Source organism: Lathyrus oleraceus, chromosome 1, assembly GCF_024323335.1.
Source record: "Lathyrus oleraceus cultivar Zhongwan6 chromosome 1, CAAS_Psat_ZW6_1.0, whole genome shotgun sequence".
Taxonomy (NCBI): domain Eukaryota; kingdom Viridiplantae; phylum Streptophyta; class Magnoliopsida; order Fabales; family Fabaceae; genus Lathyrus; species Lathyrus oleraceus.
The window spans coordinates 178,702,604-178,725,569 of NC_066579.1; the positions used below are offsets into that span (position 1 = coordinate 178,702,604).

The following is a 22,966-nucleotide window of genomic DNA, read 5'->3' on the forward strand; positions in this document are numbered from 1 at the left end:
TTAACCACCTTTTTGTTGTTTGGATAGCGCAAGAGATTATACAGTTTGTATTTCAGATCATTAAGAGAGACGTCCTCTGTGAACTTAAAATCAATAGGACTCACATCGTTGAAGTACACAAATGCGAGATAACAAAATTGAGATATTGCGAGGTATTTTTGTTAACAACGTGTAGGACATATTTATATAAATTTTAAATCATTATGGTCCACACAAAAGTGTAATTGCAATCACAATCCTACAAAAAGTATCGGCAAAATTACAACGACACAAAAAAGCATTACCGAATTTTAAGGGGTGGGAATAATATTCGGTATAACAGATTTTTTTTAAATAATCTGGTAAATCTTTTACTAGAACCAAATTTTTTAAATAATTCAATAAATTTGTTGTTAGCGCCAGATTTTTCAAATAATTTGGTAAAAACATATACCAGATTTTTTGTAGCCACTAAATTTTTTTATGTCTGAGAGAAAATTTTGCAATGACAAGTTAATATAAAAGTGAAGAGGTATTTTTGACAATTTTTGTACATCTAAGAATTTTTTTTTGCAATTGACATGTTAATAGAAAAATGAAGAGGGCATTTTTAGCATTATGCAAATATATGAGATGTCCTCACCTACATTTCATCTCAATGTTTTAAAAAGCAAAATCTCAGTTATTTTGGTAATTCAAGCCTTTTTGTCCTGTTTTGAATGGTTTAGTGCTGTTAAAAACTATGACCAAGTAGAGTATTGCCAATTCAATATCTGGTTCAGTTTTAAAAACATTGCTACTTAGTATCTACATTTTGCTAAATGTAATGAAATGATTCATTAATTCCAAACACAGCATTTGTGTTTAAACTCCAACAAAAGGTAAAATTCATTCAAAAGTTATTACAGAATCTTACAAAGAAACTTAAACCATATTCAAACTGCTAAAACTGATCCTCTATTTCTACACTGAACTTCCCAACATTTGGTTGGAATTAACCAACTACTTTCATAATTCTCTAGATCCTCAAATTGTACACTAGAAGGAACAAACTCATTTATGTAGGGACGAGGAAATGTGCTTCTTCTTGACTGTTGATCCAGATTAGAGGTGTAGCCATCGCAACAATGAGAAAAGACAGTCCACAGAAGAATTTGCGCTTCGCCTTTTGAAGTGGCTTCTCCGCAGGAAGAGTTTGTGGAGCTTTTCTATTCTCAAGAACCTTTTCAGAAGGCTTCTGCGTATCAGAATTACCGAGAATGTCATAGGTTGATGAGACTGACTCTTGTTCATCTTGATACTGCATGTCATCGCCACATGAGCTTCCATTCTCATTGCTATCATCATATTTGATATGATGAGCAATACCGTTCTGGTCATACTTGGAATAACACGATGGACTCAAAATAATGTTTTCTGAGGATAGACTCTTGTACCGTCTAATCGGTTTTTCAGAACAATCAGAACTATCATCGGTTGGGTCTTGAAGCGAACGAATGAGCCTCTTTGGAGTGTCGAAAATTTGAATCCCTTCAATGACTTGAGTGCATGATCTCTGAGTAAAGGATACATCAAGTTTCAATTAATAAAAAGGAACACTAAGTTGAAGCCAGAACTGATTTATGCTAATGAAAAGCTTGTGCATGAAAAGCTAAGTAATAGCGCATTCAAGTTTATGCATGTTCGTAAAAGAATTATGATATGTAAGTGTAAACCGTAAATTAAAACGAGTAAATGAAAAAGTTTAACGTGTACAATAGTGATTATGCATAAGCAATTCATTAGCAGGAAACATAAAATCGAAACAACGTAGAAAACCAAACTAGAAATATCTAACCATTGGGTAAAGAATGCAACACTTACGAGGGGACTTGTGTTGGTACTTCTGGATATTCCATGCATAAGATTTCCTTGGACAAAACCAGCAAATTCTTCGGTTAAATCTCCATTTCCATTGGAAAACTTGTGATCCGTTGTGTTATCGAAGAAGACATTTCCCTCGTCTGCATTTGATGAGAACAAACCATCCTTGAGAGACACATCGACTCCTCCATTTTCACGGCTCCAAAGCTTCCTATTGACACTCCTTCGCGAATAGTTCAGATTATGAGAAGACTGAAAAGTCGAAATGGGAGATTCAGTAAGGGATCCATGTCCGGGGAAATAGTCAAGTGTACGTGACTCAGGTGAATTAGATGCCGGAGTAAGGTCTCCGTCGCCCGAAGAACTATCCCCTTCCATATAGTCTTTCCTGCTAAAATTTGAATTTGAACCTGTCACTGAAGCAGGACTCTTCATACATCTCAATTTTTTATCGGTTGCAACTTTCTTGGCTGTTTGCAGGGCTTCAAGTGCAGCACCTTTGATGAATGCCATTTTGTCGAATTGGCACTGTTCCATCTCCTCAATTACTTGTTCGACTTCCGAAAAAATACTCCTTGGATCCAAACACTTCATCAAGTAGTTCACCATTTGAATAGCTGCGAACCGCTTCTGAGAATTCCCGTCCGAAAGCTCTCCGCCAACATTTAGTATTTGAAGTCCGGAATGTATGAGCAGCCGGGCATATGCTTCGACAATCAGAGAATTGCGCTTGGCTAACGACATTACCAAACCCATATGCGAATTAGTCTGAGTAGACTTTCCGTCTAAGGCCGCAGCAACGTTTTGGCAAACGTTATTAACCATTTCATTCGAAGCATACCGCCAATTATCGGAATCAACAAGTGCCTTCAAGCAAAGAGCTGCGCCGCAGCTCAAACTCTCCTGAGAACTCGTGAGCGAATCAGAAAGCGGCTTACAAATAGAACGAATTATATTCTTCTTCTTATCTTCGGGCATTGTAGGGTCAATTCCGTATCTCGCTACAGCTGGAACAACCTTGGAACATGCCTGTTGGAGAGGGAAAGATCCTGCACTTGAAGCTAAAGTCTGAATTATGGATTGCATGATACTCTCAATCATGGGAACAATTTTGACACCATGAACCCTAGCAAGAACTTCGTACAACGATATTGTGAATTCTCCGGACAAAGTACCGGTTTCCTTCGTCTCAGACACTTGAGCTAGAAAGATAGGAATTGTCCTAAAGTCCAAATCCTTCACATAAGACTTCAATGCTCTCATTGCCGATTTGCGACTATCAGCATCTTTGTCAAGATTTTCAAGCTCTCTTTGCAGCACAGGACTCAAATTCCTCCCCATTGATGAACTGAAACCGAAAAACAACCACCATAAGTAACAGCAACAAAATCAAATCCAAGAAGACAAACAGTCACACACAAAAATTGAGCTCATTTCACATCAGAAATTCTATAAAACACAAATTCGTAACCCCATTACATTCTTCCTCAATTTCTTATCAAAAATTGACCTAATTTTTCCCCTAAAGCTCAAAGCTTTTCAAAACAAAATTCAACAAAACCACTAATATTTAAAATGGCTTTCTTTAACAAAAAGAAAGTAAAAGATTAATCTATCAAATGTGTCTATTAAAAAACTCTCAGCTGAATCAAAAACTCCAATACCTGAAAACCCAATAAATCTAATAATCAAAAAACAATCTTTTCTTCTGAAAATTCACAACCCAGTAGAAATGAAAAATAAATAAATTATTAACAGCAATAGAAAACAAAAAGAACACAAAACCCTAATATTGTAATCAAATCAGAATAATGATGAAATTAAAAAAGGTAGTACCTTTATGATTTGGAATGAAGAATTGGAGGTAGAAATTGAGCTGTGGAGTAGTAGAGTGTAGAAGAAAGTGAGTATGTGGCAACGTTTGAATGTGAGTTTTAGGTTTTGAAGATTCAATTCTTTTTGGCGTTAATAGATTTTGAATTGTTTTGGGGAATTCTTTTGTCCAAATTCCACCGCTATCCCTTCCATGTGGGGTCCACATGAAAATGATATATTTTCTAAGTTTTTTTTTCTTTTGATTTGATGTTATTTGGATTTAATGGTTGAGATTTGAAATTTGAAATTTGAAATTTGAAAAAAAAAATGAAAGAAAAATCTTGAGAGAATCCGTTTCAGTTTTATTTTGGACAAATATATGTTTTTTAATTAATTAGAGTTGTTATTTGATATATATTGTTATTTTAAAAGTGTATCATTTATTTTAAGAATTTGCAATAAAGTGGTTGAATTAATTTATTCTTTTATATAAAAGAGAAACTGAAAAGTTGAAATCTAACGGAAAAATTAACTGAAATTGGACTTTATGACACGTATAAAACTTTATTGTATAGTATTAATAATAAGATAAGAAAATATGAGAATAAAGAAGAAGAAAATATTGAGCTAGAGAGTTAATGAGACATTTATTTAATAATTAACTAATAATATTAACTGATATTATTAGTAATCAAGATTTCGTTAATGAATGTTGATAGAGAACATCAAGGACATTTTTTTATAGAGAATGTTCAGTTGTGTGGCATAATTAAATAAGAATATATATATATATATATATATATATATATATATATATATATATATATATATATATATATATATATATATATATATATATATATATATATATATATATATATGATCCTTTATGCGTAAATTAATGAATGATTTAATTGCGCAATAAACAATTAATATATAAAATGTATTATATTTAAATAATCATACAAATAAAATTTTATTAATGTATAATATAATTATTGACTAATTTATTTGTTTCGATTGACATGATAAGAATATGATGATTTTGAATTTTCAATATTGATATAGTATTGATTGTAATCACATTTAAAGCATGTTCAACAATTATGTGATAACCATAATTTCTTTTATAAGTGCAACCATGAAGATTGAATTGTAGTTAATAAACATGGACATATAAATTGAAATTGGTCAAAATGTTAATGAAGATATTAATTGCTGTTATACGGTTATAGTTTTATATTATTAATTTGGTTACAAAGTTTTAATTATAATCATAGAATTGAATTAACACTCTCTTAGTAGGGGTATTGGTTAAGTTGGTACTTAGACTCCAATTTTTTTATGTAGAAGTGGTTGATTGGATAGAGCAGCTCATATAAGCAAATTGGGTCTGCTGTATAAGAAAACACATTTGGTCATGTTACAAATAAATTCACATTTGAAGAAAGCTATGATACCATTGACAAAACTATTGTTATATTAGTAATTAATGTACCAAAGGAAAAGTGATACATGTAACATGAAATAGAAAGTTGAACATTGTAACATGACATACTACTTTTTATTGTAAGACAATGACTTCAAAGATGATCCCTAGACCCTTAAAATATTAACTAAATGACGGATGGGATCACTATAATAATATTTATTAGTTGTAATTCAAATTTAAGATTTCTGATGGTGAATCTTCAAAATGGGAACACCAATACTATTTTCTTCCTATGATTAATGAATATAAATACTATATATTTTCATTTCATGTCTTATAATATGAACAACTGAAGAAAGATTTTTGGTGGTTAATGGTTACTATTATTGTATTTGGGTCTAAGTATGTTGTTTATGTTGTTGACAATTTGGTGTATGTGTAGAGATCGAGAATAAAATATCTTGGCTAATGTAATGAAAAGATGTGGCAGGAAATTTTTCAAACATTGTGCATAAAATCAAAGTGACCGAACATTATAACCTGAAAAAAGAAGTGATATTTCTAAATAAAATTTTACTTGATAAAACAAAGTAATAGTTGTAATATGAGTGATACTTGAAAAGAAAGTTGATCAGTGGTGGAGCATTTTTGGATATTGAATGTCATAACAAGTTTTCATATTTTTTCTATTTCACTTTCAGTCATATTCTCCTTATCAAGAAATCTCATTGTCGAAGAATCTAAGAACACAAGCAACTATAACAAACATATGTCCTTTTTTAGAGCTGACAAATCTCAAATCTATGTTTGTGCCACCAAGATCCACTATTGATATGGGTACCTGCTAAGCAGATGTATGTTTTAAGTTTACATAAAGCAAGCAGACATAAGAATAAAAAAATTGTCCACTCCAAGTTCTAAATATTTTTGAACAGGTTGAGAAGGACTCAGAAATATTTATAGGATTATTTTCCAACATCAAACAAAAGAGTTCATAAATCATCACCTCTTCCCATTCTTGAGCCACGGTTTCATCTGTCTACGAAAAATTTGCATGCATGGTAAATGAAAAAGAATACAATAAGCATCAATTTACTTCGAATTGTATCCAATTGAAAGGTAAAAATGAAAGAACATGGAAGGGACTAATCTGGAAAACTATAGAGATTATGCAGGATGTGCGTGAAATGTCCAAAGAGCCTATATTCTATGGAATATGCTGAAATTCCACATGAAGATCCTTGTCACCTCTTAAATAAATACAAGAACGACGGAGTTCCACAAGATGGTACTTGTTGCCTCATAAGGCAATACAAGAATGGTCAACTTCCATAGGAAGATCCTTTCCGCCTCATAAGGTAATACAAGAACGATGGACTTCCATATGAAAATATTTTCCACCTCATAAGGCAATACAAGAACATCTAACTCCCACAGGGAAATCCTTATCGCCTCGTAAGGAAATACATGAGTGTTGGACTTCTACAGGAAGATCCTTTCCGTCCTCATGGGAATATAAATAGGCTATATGTGGGGGGATTTCCCTACCTTAACTCCCCACCTGAGTAGCTTGGAGTTTTCTCAGGAAGGATCTAACTTAAAGTTTATCCCAAGGGGTGCGACCAAAGTATGGCTCCATAGGATTTAAGTAAAGTATTGTTTGAGGGCTTGATACAAGTCTCGCCTAAGGGGCCCAACGCCTCGTATAAGGGCCTTGAAGCCTCATTAATCAAGACTTAACATATAATCGTGCCTAAGAGACTAAGAGCCAAATCAAACATGCTTATCTCAACACCCCATATGAGCAACTTGGAGTTTTCTCAGACAAGATCTAACTCAAGGTTTAACCTAAGGGTTACGACCTAAGTTTGGCTCGAGAGACCTTAAGTAAAGTATTTTCTAAGGGACTAAGAGTCCCATCAAACAGGCTTATCTCAACGCCCCGATTGAGTAACATGGAGTTTTCTCGGGAGAGATCTAACTTAAATTTTAGTCTAAGGGGTGAGACCAAAGTCGGACTCGATATACTTTAAGTAAAGTCTGGGAGCTTGATAGAAATCTCACACAAGGGGCTCAATGCCTCACCTGAGGGACTTAGAGTCTCATTAGTCAAGGCTCAACATATAATCATATATGAGGTAATAAGAGTCTTATCAAATAGTTTTATCTCAATGCCTAGAGTAACTTGGACTTTTATTGGACGAGATCTAAATTGAAGCTCAACCTCAGGGATGCGACCAAAGCATGAATCAAGAGACTTTAAGTAAAGTCTTGTTTGAGGGCTTGTTAGAAGTCACACCTAAGGGGATCAAATCCTTTCCAGAGGGACCTGATATCTCATCAATCGAGGCTAAACATATAATCATGCCTGGGGGACTAAGATTCCCATCAAACTGACTTATCCCAACATCCCACCTGAGTAAATTGAAGTTTTCTCGGACGATATCTAACTCAAAGCTTACCGTAAAGGGTGCGATTGAAGTATGGATCGAGTAACTTTAAGTAAAATCTTGTCTGAGAGCTTGATAGAAGTCCCGCCCAATGGGCTTAATGCCTTTCCAGAGAACTTGGAGTCTCAACAGTCAAAGCTCAACATATAATCGCGCTTGAGGTACAAAGAGTCCCATCAAACAGGTTTATCCTAACGACATGAGCAACTTGGAGTTTTCTCAGGCGAGATCTAACTTAAAGATCAACCTAATGGGTGCGGCCAAAGTATGACTCAAGAGACTTTAAGTAAAGTATTACTCGAAGGATTGATAGAAATCAGGCTCAAGGGGCTCAACACCTCGCCTGAGGGACTTGGGCCCCCTCAAACAGATATCCCTAACTGTAGCGGTAAAAATTTTGAGATTAAGTTATTGATTAAGTTATTGATTTTCTAAAGGGAAAGGGAAAAAGTACAAACAAAACCCAAAGAAGTTTTAAAACAAAACTAATAAAAAGAGAACAAGAGTTTGAGGGTTAGTTATGCAAAGGGAAGGTATTAGAATCCTAAACATCCATGGTACTCCATGGGAACATCTTTGAAAATATGTACATTTTGGTTTGAAAAAGGTGTTGTTTGTAAAACATTGAAGGGATGAGAAAAGAAGTATATTTTCTTATTTTTATGTTTGCCAGGACTTTTAAAGTCCCATGCATACGTACCAACAAAGTGCAATGGAGGATCAAAACCTCGTAGTTCGTGGTAAAAATAACAAAAGGAGTTTGTTTTGATTCATTTTTCAGGGAAAAGACATTTTGTCATTTTAAGGAGGATACTCAACTAGCCACCCACAAGTATGAGAACTTTACATCATCATAAGATGGACTCCAACTTGGATAGGGATCAACAAGTATGCCACTAGCTCCCACAAATGGAAAATAATTATCATCAATACTATGGAGATATGAGAATTATAACTCAACTATGGAAATGACTCATGTCTAATGCCTTGAGAAAAGTTTTAAAATAAAAAGTACACAAGGGCACAAAAATGGTTTGAATGAGTTATGCATTTTTTTTAGTCTTTTGAAATTAGTCTAAACATGCTTAAGATGGATTTCCATTTATTAAGAAAAAGGTTTTGAAAATAACTTGACAAAAGTCAAAGTTTATTGAGAAAAATGATTCAAGTTTAGAAAATAAGAAGGTTTTAAAATAGAGAGAAGGTTTTGAAAATTTAGGAAATGGGGGAAGGAGGAGAAGAGACTATCCTAAAGCATAAAGTAAAAGCTAGGGAGTAAAGATCTAATCAAGAGATAAAAACCTTTATGACATAAGTCAAGCAATACTTTCCTCCTTTGGATTAAGCCTCAAGCAAGCAAAGTAAGCAAGTAGTAATTCATGTGTCAGATGAAACCAAGGTAACCAAGTCAAATCTTAACAGAGATGTCCAAAGTCAAAGGTATCAGATGGATTCCATGGTCTTAAGTCTCAAATCCCAAAGCAAAGGTCAAGATCTTAATCCTAAGTCCATAACTCCATAATGATGCCAAGGATAGTAACCACAAGTCCATGAGTTAGGAGAAATAAGTTTCTTTTTTATTAATGTCTTCTTAATAATGATATAAAAAGAAAAATCCAAATGGACGGAGAACAAAATGTCATAAACACAAATAATATGATATGAAATGTTAAACATAAAGCATAAAGTAAATGACATAAAATAAATGCATAAAGGTAAATGACTTTGAAGTAAAAGTTAATACAAGTAAAATGTTAGTAAAAGATGTTAGTGAAGATGAAAAGATGTTTTGGTCCTTTTTGGAAGAACACACAACCATCCACTCACAAGCATGAAAATATGAACCTATACATCATTTATGAGAAGGGCTCCAACTTGGATAAAATCAACAAGTATGCCACTAGCTCCCACAAATGAAAAAGGAGCAACATTTTCACATAATACCATGAGGAATAGTAGACTTACAATCTCACTTATAAAAATGCAATTTCCTTTGGGACAAATTTAGTGCTATGTTAAGCAATCGTAATTGGACTTATGTAGAAGTCACAACTATTTGAGGCTGGTCAATAATAATATTTGTGTTAATACATGCTAAAGAAATGCTATGTAAATCATCCTCCTAAAGCCATGCCACACAAGAAGAGAAAAATAAAGGGGATGATCAAGCACAAAGGCTATGAGGATGGTCCATTACTTTAATCCACACTTCATGACACTTAGGACAAACTTATGCATCAATCCAAAGTACCTTAAGTGATTCATGATCATTTAGAAGGTAAATTTGAAATGATGAAAGTTCATAAAGTACCAATCCACACATCATGAACAAGATGAACACAATCCATCCAATTAATCAAAGGGAAAAGAAGGAGATACAGAAGAAGGGGATAAGAGAGATCACACCCAAATTGGATCAAAAATTTTGATCAAGTCATCATCAAAATCAATCATCCATTTTGGTGGATTAAGATTTTCACCCCATCAATACCCAAGATCCATTGAGTTTGATGAGACTTGAAGTCAAAATCATCATGATCCAAGGCCAACAAAAGTCCACAAGGTCATGCAAATTTAAAATGCAATTAAGTGAAATAAAAAATGCATCAAAGGTATTTTTAAATGATTTTTAAAATGGAAATAAAATGGAAAATCCACAAAGTCCTTTAAAACACCAAATAAATGGCCAAGAAAATTATGGAAGGTTGAAAATAAAATGAGAAATATATAATAAAATTTTCAGAATTTTAAAATGTAGAAAAGTACTTTTAAACTAATTAAAATAAGGGAGAAAAGAGAAAATTCATGAAAAATAGGAAATCAATAAAATAAAATGTAAAATAATAAAAATCAGATAAATAAAATAAAATAGAATTTTAGAAATTATTTTGGGATTTTTTGGATAAAAAATGAAATTACTATGAATTTTTAAAGAAAAATCAATTTAAAAATAAAAATAGAAAAAGAAATAAATTATAAAAAACCAGGAGCGTTGGATCACGCCTCATTAATTGACGTGGCAGATCCAACACTCCAAACATTGAGAAACACTATAGAACACGCTGCAAGCAAAACACAAGAGCCAGTTTGAATTTAACCAATCAAAACATTTTAAAATGCCAACGTGTCTGGTCCAAACTCAGATCACTTGAGAAATACTCCGGTCATCTTCTTCGGTGAGCTCTTATCGGAGTTTCATCGTTTGGTAACTTCAAGACACGAGACCACCACCATTGTGATCCCTTTCTCATCCTAGATTCAACCTCATACTCCAAATTCATTTATGTGAAATGAGCAAAGGGAATTTCAAAGAAGTTTCAGAAACAAGCAAGCCACGAAAAATAAAATTAAATGATGAACACGACCAATCAACACCAGATAAGTTAGGGGAAAGCATCTGAGAGTGGAGGACTACATTGTGGTAACTTGTTTAAGTTCAAATGATGCTCAAAACTACCTTGTCCGGATGTGATCAGAAGTTGATGAAGCTTGATCAGGTTGGATCACTTTAGGAGGTCTCAGAGCTTGGGAATTGTTGTAAAAGTTTCAGATGATGCCGATGGAGCTAATGGAATCAAGAAAATGGATTGAAAAAGGCTGAAACTCAAAACACAATAGTTGAATTTATGGAAAAAATTTAAGTTGCAGCAAGGGTTTCTTAGCTCTCCAAAACTTGCAAATTAAGGCAATAGCTTCCTCTATTTATAGGGAATGTGATTGGATCCAAATACGTGTGGAATGATGCTGAATTCGTGTAAAACGAATTTGATACAAGTGTGACTTGAAACTCCTCAAAACTCAGTCAAATGATGTCTTTTAAGTGTCAATTAACTTCTTGAGACTTGTTAAAAACATGTTTAAGCCTAAAACACTTGCTAATTTAGCTTGGAATTGAGATTAGTCATGATCAAATTTTGGGCAATGGTGATTTCTTCAGTTTCAAGTCACCATATTCAACTCAATGGGGCATCCTACTCAAGAGACTTTTTTATTCCATTCTTTTTGCAATGTGTTAACATCATGTCCAAGATTACAATGAGCCAAGAAAGATTGCATTTGTATGTTTGAGCACAAAGTTATGGTGTGTTGAAGTTGGCATAAAATACTGGCCACATAACTTAGAAAAAATTTGAGTGCTTCATGGCTGAAAAATGACCTATAATGTCCCAATAAATTTCATGGCCTTCTAAGAATATTTTGACCTTGGTCCTTGAAGAAAACTTGTAGAGCGTATCACCAATGGAATTGTGAAAAAGAATCAGCTCCATATGTTGAAAATTGAAGATGTTGTGATTTTTGAAAGTTGGCAAAAAGTCACTTGAAAATAGGTCAAATTTCACTAAGTCCACAAATGACCTATAATGTCTCCAAACTTTTGATGATCTTCCAAGCATAATTGGCTATTACCATGTAAAGAGAAGTTGTAGAGGATGTCGAGAAGAGTCAATTTCAAAAAGAGGAATTCAAGAATGTTGATAATTGAAGTAGTTATGATCCTTGGAACCTTGACTTCAAAATGTTGACTTTTAGGTCAAACCCCTTGGAACAAACTTGTGTACTTGAACTTTCCTTCCATTTAAAAGCACATGGTTGATCATACGAACTCAAGACAAGGTGTCCTTGATTGTCTCTTGATCAAATTGCTCAAAGCTTGAAGTTACTTGTTGAAGAAGGCATGGAAATAAACACATGAACCTTTGACTTTTCTTGAGAAGTAAGCCACCAAACTTTGAGGTGCTCTTGACTTGAGGAGCCATACCTTGCACAATAAACTTAAGTGAAACAAGACATATTTTTGGTATTTGATTAGTGGTTAGATAAGAAATGAATCAAATAAACACAAAGGTAAAACAAAGAGGTGCTTGGTGATCCCTACAAGAAGCAAACCCAAAGATGGTTAGAGGAAGGGCCAAGATGTGACATTGTTTGTATGCCAAAGATGCAAATGAGATATGAGATCTTAGGATTAAAAATTTGGGTATGACACTAACGCTATGTTGTTTAAATACTTCTACCTTATCAGTCCCTCTTGCTTGAGTGATTGTGTAGTGATATAAATCTACTAAGACCTAATAATGAGTGCCCATATATGGGCTAACACCCAAAGAATGACTAACATCCAAAGAATGGGGAACTGCATCTAGAGCTAGCACCTGGTAGCCCAACAAGGTTATACGCCCCATAAGGCTAGCATCTGGTAGCTCAAAAGTGGTCGCCTCCAGGGCTAGCCCTTAGTATCCCAAAAGTGGATGCTCCTGGGGCTAGCACCTGGTATCCCAAAAGTGGTCACCTCTAGACTGGAAATTGGTAACCTTTAGATACATAATCCTAAGAGTCAGTCAAAGTGTAAACCACTTCCTCCATGATTCTAGGAAGGACGAGTCTTTCCTAACCACTTTCTTAGTCATGGAGTTGTAGCATAATCTTTCACTAACTTTGCAACCCTAGGCCCAAAGATCTCTATAAATACCTCACCTAGCAAGTGAGAGGGGATCATAACATACTCATAACTATGCATAAACACAAAGCTTTTCACCTCAACTGAGTTGACTCTCTTCATAACCGAAATACCACCACATATGGTTACTCACCACTATGAGCAAGCCCTATCACTATCAATTACTAAGGCCTCTAGTTATCTCCTACCCACGTAGGGATACCACACACTCCTGTATTTTTTGACAAGTTCACATTCTTTCCATTTCCGAGTCATTTTATCCTATAAATAGATAGCTCATCTCTCGGTTCACTCACATTATAAAATGTATTTTTAATACTTCTCTCTCTCTCTCTCTCTCTCTATATATATATATATATATATATATATATATATATATATATATATATATATATATATATATTTATTTATTTATTTATTCACTTTTGCATGAGTGCTTTGAGAGAGAACTTTTACATGTGAGGTGTTTGGGTTCTGGTGTAAGGCATTGTTGTAATACCTCTCTTGTGAGAAGTTTTTTTTGGTTTTAAGCTAAACCAATTAAAAGCTCTTGTTTGGTTATTAAGGTGAACCTAGTAAAACCTCAGTTTGGTTTTCAAGATCCGTGCGTTAAAATCTTGCGTTTGGTTCATGAGCTTAGTCTGATGTTAAAAGCTCTTGTTTGGTTCGAGACAATCTTGGTGTTAAAATATTGTATTTGGTTGGGAGGTCTTTGTAGTTAAAACTCATGTTTAAATTAGAGGATAACCATTGTAAAACTCGAGTCTGTTTGTAAGTAGGTTCATGGGCAAAACCTGAAATAAGCTCAAATCATAGTGAAAACTCTACAAAATAAATTCTTATAGAGAGGAGTAGTCTGAATGGCTAGACCAAACCTCTATAAATATCTTATGCATATATCTCTTCCCTTATCTCTTTACATTTAAATCATTTATTTAATTCCAATGTATTTCTTTCTTTCTACTCTAATTTTCTTTATTCCTCTGCTTATTCATTCTTTGTTTTACAAAGTTGTTTTAAACTCTAATTTGATAAAAAAAATATTTGGACATCATTTTTCAAATCCACATAATCCACCCCTCTTGTGTTTGGAGTCACTTGTCTAACACGCACGTCTAGTAAAGAGGAAACCTATGTGTCTCATCTTCTTCATACATGACCTCACGATAATAGAGAACCACCCTTAACCCAAACAAATGTTTCCTACCAATTTTTGAAATTGGAAGTGTAAAGGGATAAAAGAGATCGCTCATGGATGGTACTCACAGAGACCCATCCACCATGTTCGCCCCTGTCATCTCACAGAAGGATAATAATATGTCTGATGTATGCATAATATTAAGAACCAAATAGAGAATCTCAAAACCTTAGAAAAATTCCCAACTATTCGGGTGCCATTAGGAAGGGGTGACATTGACAATACTTAAGATGCTGAAATGCAGAAGGGTAAAAGGAATATTGACCATAAAGTCCTCGATAACCCTAATATTAAAGTAGAGATATTTTTCCTCCATCCCCCGAGGTCGCCATATGCATATCTTCTCATTTTATGAGCGCGGATCCAATATCATGACGACCTCGTTTCCAACATTGGACAACTCTATATCTAATTGAAAAGCTTGTACCCAATCATCTTCAAGACAAATTGAATCAATATTCATAACATATTCACAAAAGGAACTTTAATTAGGGGTTGAGAGTGCTAAGTCGGATCTAGTCGGACTTGAGGAAGAAGACATTAAGTTAGTGTGGCTACCACTAGGCAATCTGCTCCTCTAACTACCTCTAGACATCGTTTTGGGATTCTATGACCCTCCTAGATGAACCACACTCTTAAATAACCACCAAGAAAGAATAAATGAAAAACACATAAAAATAGAAGGTTTCCTGGTGTTATGAGGGGTTGTTAGGATGCAAGACAAGGAAGGGAAAACAATAAAAAAAATACTTGTTGCAACTATACGAGATGAACCAAATAGATGAAGAAAATTAAAAACCATTAACCTTATTTATAGGATTGAGTGGAAGACAAAAGGTTGACTGCATTTAACACTACCCTTTTGGGGCTATAAGAAGTAGGAATATTCCATGAGTTATTGCTTTTCCCAAGGCATTTAACAACCATCACAACTATTGTATATGGAACCGTTAGGCAACCAACATTAGCTTATCACACTCAAAGACCACCACGCCTAAAAGAATTAAGAGCAAGTTCCCCAATAAAGATTACCCATTGAGGAACATCGAACAATCACTAACCAGTCTCAAGAAAGAATTTCTCCCCTCATGCTTGACGGGATATGTACATGTTTGGTCTCTCGGTAGGTATTATGAAAGAATTTTACTCCTACGAGCCTCACGTTTAAGGGGTTGTATGCATGTCTAATCTCTCAGTATGTCTCAAGAAAGCATTTAACCCTTACGCAGCTAATACTAGAAGGAATGTATACATGTCTAATCTATTAGGCTGCATCATTGGGAATGGGTTAAGTTTTAGCTCATATCCGATAGACCCGTCTCGAATTCTCGCTCATCCAGCAGGACAAGGTCGGGTTGAGTCATCTAATATGTCAGATTGATCATGCCGACCCAAAATTAATACAATGGGAATATCTGGATTAAAGATATGAGAGATAACATAATTATGACTAATTGAGAGCATTATGAACTAGGATATGACAATCAATTTTATTTTCCAATCACCTTTAAGATCCCACTGATAAAGGATAAACCCCTTAAATGGTCTATGATTGTCCTTGAGGACGAAATAAGTTAGAAATACTACATATGAAGATGATCACAGAGGAAAAAGATGGAAAATTCACATATCATTCAATGATGAATTTGTTGACCATCGCTAGTAGAGTTATGAGACACATAGAATCTCTTTGAAAATAGTTTTTTTAAAGCTTTTATGACAAAATATAAGTGTAAGTAAAAACTTCCAATACATATTATATAGATGTTAACAACATGCTTTCTTCTTCTCTCTTTTCTCTTTGTTCCTTCTTCTTCTATTCTCAACTACCATTCAAATTCAATCATCACCCTTTCACCACCAAAACCATTTCCAACAATGACAAGGCAGTTTTAAATAACTTATGCTACATTCATGGTTCTTGTTCTACTGACAAAACAATCTTGTGTTTTCTTGTGCAGTTACTTTGTGGAAATTTGAGTTTTGTAACACTCGTCAACACTGCATTAAACTATGCACACAATAATGATGAACTTCCTCAGAAGGAGATTGAAAAGGATGATGCAAATTCCAGTGGAATTAGTTTATCTCAAGGAACAACGTGGTGTTCGTGCTAATTCTCAAATTTTTTTGTGGTTATTAGAAGTATCATACCCCAAATTTTGCTCACCTTTCATATGCTTTCTAGTGTCACTTTATTTTGAATAAATGAAATAACACAATTGGTAGAATAACATGTTTAAGGAGTTACAAGGAGGATGGTCATGAATTTGAATCCCACCTTTCTCACTTTTAGTGTTTTTTTTTCTCTTTTATTTGTTTTTCCTTTAAAAATCACAAAAATAACATTTCTTTATTATTTTATTATTAATTTTTGTATTTTTTATTAACGCATTTTTTAAAATATTATTTTTCCACTAAAATCATGATTTTATGCATAAAATCTCAAAAAAATAAAAAATAAAAAAAATAACAATATTTTTCTTATTAGATTATTTTCATTATATAATTTTTTATTCAAAGTCAAAAAGCCATGAATTCATCCAGATCCATTGACTTGGTCCCTAAGAAACAAATAAGATCAAATCTGAATCAATCAAACATCAATCAAGTATCAATCAAATACAAATTTTCCTACACAATTCAATCACGCATTCAATGCTTAATCTAACTCTACCCTATAAATATGACTCATTTTCTACACTTTTTTTCTCATCCACAATTTACATATCCACTGTCCTAAATTTTTTGTTCTTCACATCGAAGAACAACAATGATAAAACCATAATCTAAGCCCCATCAATCGCTGCAGTTCAAGTTTCGATAAGCATCAAGGCAGAAAGCGAGAAAAATGAGAAAGAAGGAGAAAAGAGTCTGCATCTCTACTTAAAACCAGAGAAATCCTCCTCGCTATAGGTTGATCCATATATTCCTGTCTATACCTTTGTGATAAGATATGATTATTGTGGTGTATTGTTGTCTTAATTTATTTATATGACATGTGTGTGCTTTTAGATGTATGTTACTACCAAATAATGTTTTTTTTCAAAACACATAATTATATTCTAAACTAGTTAAAACTAAAAAAACATATATAACTTTTTTTCTTTGTTAGCAATTGATAAAAGTCAATTATGTTTGGAACAATTTTTTAATGTCATTAAGTTTTCTTTTAAATCATGTGTTTTTTAAATAAATAATATATTTTTTTTTAAAAATCTGAAGCAATTCTTTAAAAAATTATTATTTAGATCAATTTTTTTATAAAACCTTTTTGCTAATATTATATCATAAACCTTTTTTAAAATTAATATTATAAATCCTGTAATAATCAGAACTATAATTTGCTTAAACCAAAACCAGATTTTGGTTAAAGTTCAAATCCTACTCAAATCTAAAGTTATATCACTGAAACTCAAACAACATTAACATAATGATGAGATTAACAAAAATAATTAAGTAATTATTTAGATAACTATAATAAACATGGGATAAAAATACAAAAATAATTAGGGTTACGGTTAATTTTATGATTAAACATAGTTAAATTATCAATTAATTTTATGGATAATATTCCCCCTTAATATAAATAATAATTAAAAATCAAAACAAATATAATTAATTAGGAAAGTTAATTACTTAAGAAATTAGGGTTAACCTCTGGGATAGTTTTGAGGAGGATTATGGTATAAAATTCTATGTAAATTTCTAGGGTTTTAGGGATAGAAGAATTAGGGACAAAAGTATAACATTTGGGTTTATATGATGAAAATTTTACTATTTTTATTAAATAAACATATAATATCATTATTAATTTATTTTCTTAAATAAATTAATTATTATATTTTTGTAATCAATCAATGGGATAAAATTAACCTAACACACCTCAAATCATAAGTCCTATGTCCTTGTGCATTGAGGAGTTTTTCAAAACCAAACACTTCTCTGCCCCCGATGCGTGTGAACTTTTAAAAGATAAAAACAACAAAATAAACCAATATTTTCTACAAGAACTACGATGCTCTGATCTTTCATTAAAAGTGAAGGTGCATAAGCATAAAGTTGTAAACTCTAGCGAGTATAATAATCAAATTTTTTAAAGATTTTTTCCTCTTAATAAATTTTCTTTTAAATAATAAAAATAATTTTCTGTAAATAAATAAATTAAACAACTAATAAATAATAAAGCAGATATCCTTAAGCAAGAATAACAAACCCTAGAACTTAGAGGAGTATCCTATTGAGTACAATGGAGGTGAGGGGCGCCTAGTACCTTCTTCTCACTTAACCAACTTATGAACCTAGTCTTACCTTTAGTTATTAGGTTTTATCATTATGTATGTGTTCCTTAGGAACGAATAAAGGGTGATGGCAACTCTGCAATTTTCTAACCGCGACAGTTGGCGACTCTGTCGAGGATTTCCTATATTTTGCTAAAGAGAGTCCATCCTAACCATGAGTTTTAGGGTTGCTTGTTTGCTTTGTGTATTTTCTTTCCTTTGTTTCGTTTTTTATTTATTCTTTATTATATTATTATGCATGTCATATCATATTGGTTGGGACTGTTGCTATGTGTGAATCCAAAACTCAGGCTTGAGGAAAAAGTAATAAGTTAAGTAAGGGGCCGTCCTGTCTTGGCCACTGTGGATTCTTATCCCATGGGGTCTTTGATGATGATTCCGTCTATAGTAGATAAATTCATATGGTTTGTCATGAGTTGGCTATCACTTCTTCATAATGAAACCTTGAATTTGGTATATGGCTCTATGAACCTCTTCTAGAACACCTTTAACTCAGGGTGACCTTATGTTATCAACCTGCAAGGGTCGTTACTAGGATCCCGCCTAGATGAGACATATCCCAAAGGATTACCGTATGAAGGCTTGCTCTTTCTCATGGTAAAACAATTGTATAATCCATGACTCTCGGGTTATCATCTCACAATAACTTTATATCCTACAAGTGAGGGGATTGGATAGTCTAAACCTAGATCTGATCGATCATAAGAAGCCTACCCTAACTAGGTCATGCTTGCATGAAATCTCAAACCTTAAACATTAAAACTCAAAACATTAAAAACATTCATATCATCGTATCATTAAAATCATTTTTTTGCATTTAGGATTCCTTAAAAAAATCATACAAACTCATGCATTCATTGATACATCCACATAAAAGAAAAAAAAATCATTTTACCATACTTTCCCATAGTATCATCGAACGTGACAACTTGACTCTCCAAACTCGAGCTCATCGCAAGAAGGCCATGGAGCAATTTGAACAAAATCAGGTTGCACTTAGGGAGGATATTGACTCATTCAAAGGGAATATAGAGGAAATGAAAGACAAGATTTATCAACTCATGAGAATCATTACCAACATGATGACAAGAGAGGCTGAGGCTGACAAAAGAAAGGCTGCTTCCGCATCTACCCCTCCACCTGTAGATGGTAACCCTCTGCAAGGATTCATCTCTAACATTCAAGGGGTGTAGCTAAGAATAACACCCTTCATCCTGAAGGGTCTATCCCGACCATTGTTTATAGTGGGGCATCTCGTCCCATACAAATACCCATTCTGCAGAACAACTATGTGGATCTGAGACAACAATATAAGGATGACGATTATTGGGGTATGGTCCAGGAAAGTAAACCAGCTGCCTACCGTATTGTCGCTATTAGGGAAACAAGAGTTGAAGACAAATATAAAATATTGGAATAAAGGATGAGGTTTGTTGAGGGCTTCAATATCTTTGGAGTCGATGTTGTGGGAATGTGCTTGGTATCCAACATGGTTATACCACCGAAATTAAAAACACTGGAGTTTGAGAAGTACAAGGGTGTTAGCTACCCTAGGAATCACCTCCGGATGTTTTCCAGGAAAGTAGTTGCCTACACGAATAATGAGAAATTAATGATTCATAGTTTCCAAGACAGTCTAAGTGGGGCATCCTTAGATTGGTATATGTAACTAGAGAGAATCCACATAAATACCTGGGAAGACCTGGCCAATGCTTTCCTAAAACAATACAAGTATAACTTGGACATGGCTCATAATCGTATGCAACTCCAGAATCTATCTCAAAAAGGCAATGAATCCTTCAAGGAGTATGCTCAAAGATGGAGGGAACTACCTTCTCACATGTAACCTCCCATCTTGGAAAATGAGCTAGTTGACATGTTCATGGGCACCCTGCAAGGCCCTTACTATAAAAAGATTATCGGTTCAGTGTCTATCGGATTTGTTGACATAGTGATAATCGGGGAAAGGATTGAGAATGGCTTAAAGAGTGGTAAGATTGGAAAAAGATCCTCCAATCAAAATAGTAACAAGAGGTACTTCAGTAACAATAATCCGAAGAAATGTGAGACCAACGTTGTTACAATTGAGGGGAACTCTCAGGTACCTTACAATCCCTATATAGTCGCGGTAACTCCTAATCAGTACCTATAACAAGCATGTTTTAGGCCTCAAGCACAACAGCCTAGGGTACCGTGTCGTACCCCAAAATTTACTCTCCATTTTTGCTTTTTACCATGTATACTCATGCATACTCATCATTCATTCATGACTAACATTGACTAACAAACATCATATATTCAAGGTTTATGGTTAACAAAGCAGGTTTGGATTGAAGATCATGGTATTGCTCATCATGGGGGTTGTAACCCTAATCTTTGACCCTGACCTTATGGGAGCTTATGGTTGGCTTATGTGCAGGAGCTAAACCCTAAGTGGAAACCTATGGTTGTAGGAGCTTTGTGGTTTGACATGAAACCCTGATACTTGATCTTGGAGTTGGTAACCCTTGCATTTTACTCTGAAGGATTGGAGACACTAGTTGTGACTCATGGCACTGATACACTACTTGTGTTGATTATCGCTTGGTCTGAGACTCTTGGTTATTGCTTGGAATTTGGATCTCTGACCTAACTAGAACCCTTACTACATGGTTTACTTTGACTCAAGTCACTTCACTCATTAATTCCATTGGACTTCATTGATCCAAAGTTCATTGATTCAGTTGGGTCAAGTCATGGCACGATCACTGAGTGTCCCTGGCCTTCACTCACAAGATGCATTGGTCCTAATTGGGTCATGGTGCTATTTTGAACATGTAGTTTAATCAAGGGAAGTCCATTTCATCATCTTTTTGCACCAGCTGACTTCTGGTCAACTGTTGACTTTTTGGTCAACCAGTTGACTAAAGTCAATTTACCATAATTAACTATGGCATTTAGCATAAATATTAACGATCATTTCATCAGTGTTTCAAATTGGTTATGACGTTCCGTTTCCATCACTAGAACTTCCTTTAGGTTGGATTTCAATATTAACTCATTTAGCATGTCCAGGTTCTTAAGACCATTCACTTCCCTTTTTTAGTTGTTAAACCTATGATTCAAAATTAACTATTTCATTATTTACCACCAATTATCCAACAATTATCCAATTTCCATATCCATTTTTGTTAACCCTATTATCCATTTTTAACCCAAATTTCAAACCAATTACCCATTAATTAACCACTACCCAAAATTCTAAGCCCAATCTACATATCCAATAATGATCATGTTTTCCACTTTAATATCCATTACCCGAATCCATGCATGATACAAACCATTATCCAGGTAAAACAAAAGAAGATAGGTTGAAACAATTTGAAGGTATTAACACTCAAATAGAGGAGGCTTCGGCAAGTGGAAAGTTTGTGAAACTTAAAGTAAGTAGGATAAGTGGGTTCTTAAGCATAGGCCAAAGTTGGAATATATAGAGTGGCCCATAGTGAACCTGATACCGTTACCAAAGAAGCCATAAGTTTCATTTTCCAAAACTCAATTACACCACTACATGACTGTTACCGATCCAAATATCCTGCATAATTGTTTTCGACATTTAGAACAATCTCATGGCCATGACAGATACTTCAAATTAAAACTTTCAGAATTAACATCTTTATAACAACAATTAGTATGCCTACTAAACAAAAACCCTTTAACTTCTCTTTTCATTGACATCCACCCCTAAGCTAATTTGATTCCACACACATAACCAGTGGCGGAGCTAGATAAAAAAAATTGGGATGACCGCTAACGTAAAATAAAGATTATAAATAAAATGTAAATAGTATTTTAAATAAAACATTAAAGTTAAAATAAATACAAAGTTAATTACTAAAAATTTAAATTACATGACTTAAAACTACCTTAAAGTAATGCTTTACGCGTTCCGAGTGACTTGAAATCGTCAATAATTGACTCCGAACTAATGCTTGCACTAATCTCCCTTTCAATATATACTATCATGCTATCTCCAAGAAACCCATCATCCATCTTGTTTCTCAACTTAATCTTAATAATTTTCATTGCTGAAAAAGACCTCTCAGTTGTGGTCGTAGAAACGGGAAGAGTCATGATAAGACGAAGTAGTCTATCAATCAAGAAGTAAGTTTCAGCTTGTCCAGATGCAACCAAACATGAACATAGTTCTTGAATAGTTGATAAATTATTCAAGTTTGATGCTTGACGAGCAACAAATAGAAAATGTTGGAGTTGAAATTGCAAATTATTCTTCTCTTTATCACTAAAATCCATAGGATAATATTTTTCAACTAAATAACAAATAGTATCAATGCTAAAAGTTTTATATCCATCCTTAGGAGATAAAGAACAAGAAAGAGTTAACAAATCCATTGTCTGCTCGTTGAATCTGCTATCAGTGGCGGAACTGAGGGGGACGTGGGAAGGCCACGGCCACCCCTCAACTTTTTT

The 22,966-nt window shown here is 33.9% G+C and overlaps 1 protein-coding gene across 1 annotated transcript; it reads right to left on the reverse strand.

Annotated features, from left to right (window-relative positions):
• Positions 1 to 801: 801 nt before the first annotated feature.
• On the reverse strand, positions 802 to 3,833 carry LOC127125989 (protein SINE1). The gene is made up of 3 exons (XM_051054846.1): positions 3,679 to 3,833; positions 1,843 to 3,190; positions 802 to 1,534 (listed from the first exon to the last, which is right to left on the reverse strand). The coding sequence occupies exons 2-3, from the start codon at positions 3,181 to 3,183 to the stop codon at positions 1,037 to 1,039; spliced, it is 1,839 nt and encodes a 612-aa protein (XP_050910803.1). The 5' UTR covers positions 3,184 to 3,190; positions 3,679 to 3,833; the 3' UTR covers positions 802 to 1,036.
• Between the last annotated feature and the right edge of the window lie 19,133 nt (positions 3,834 to 22,966).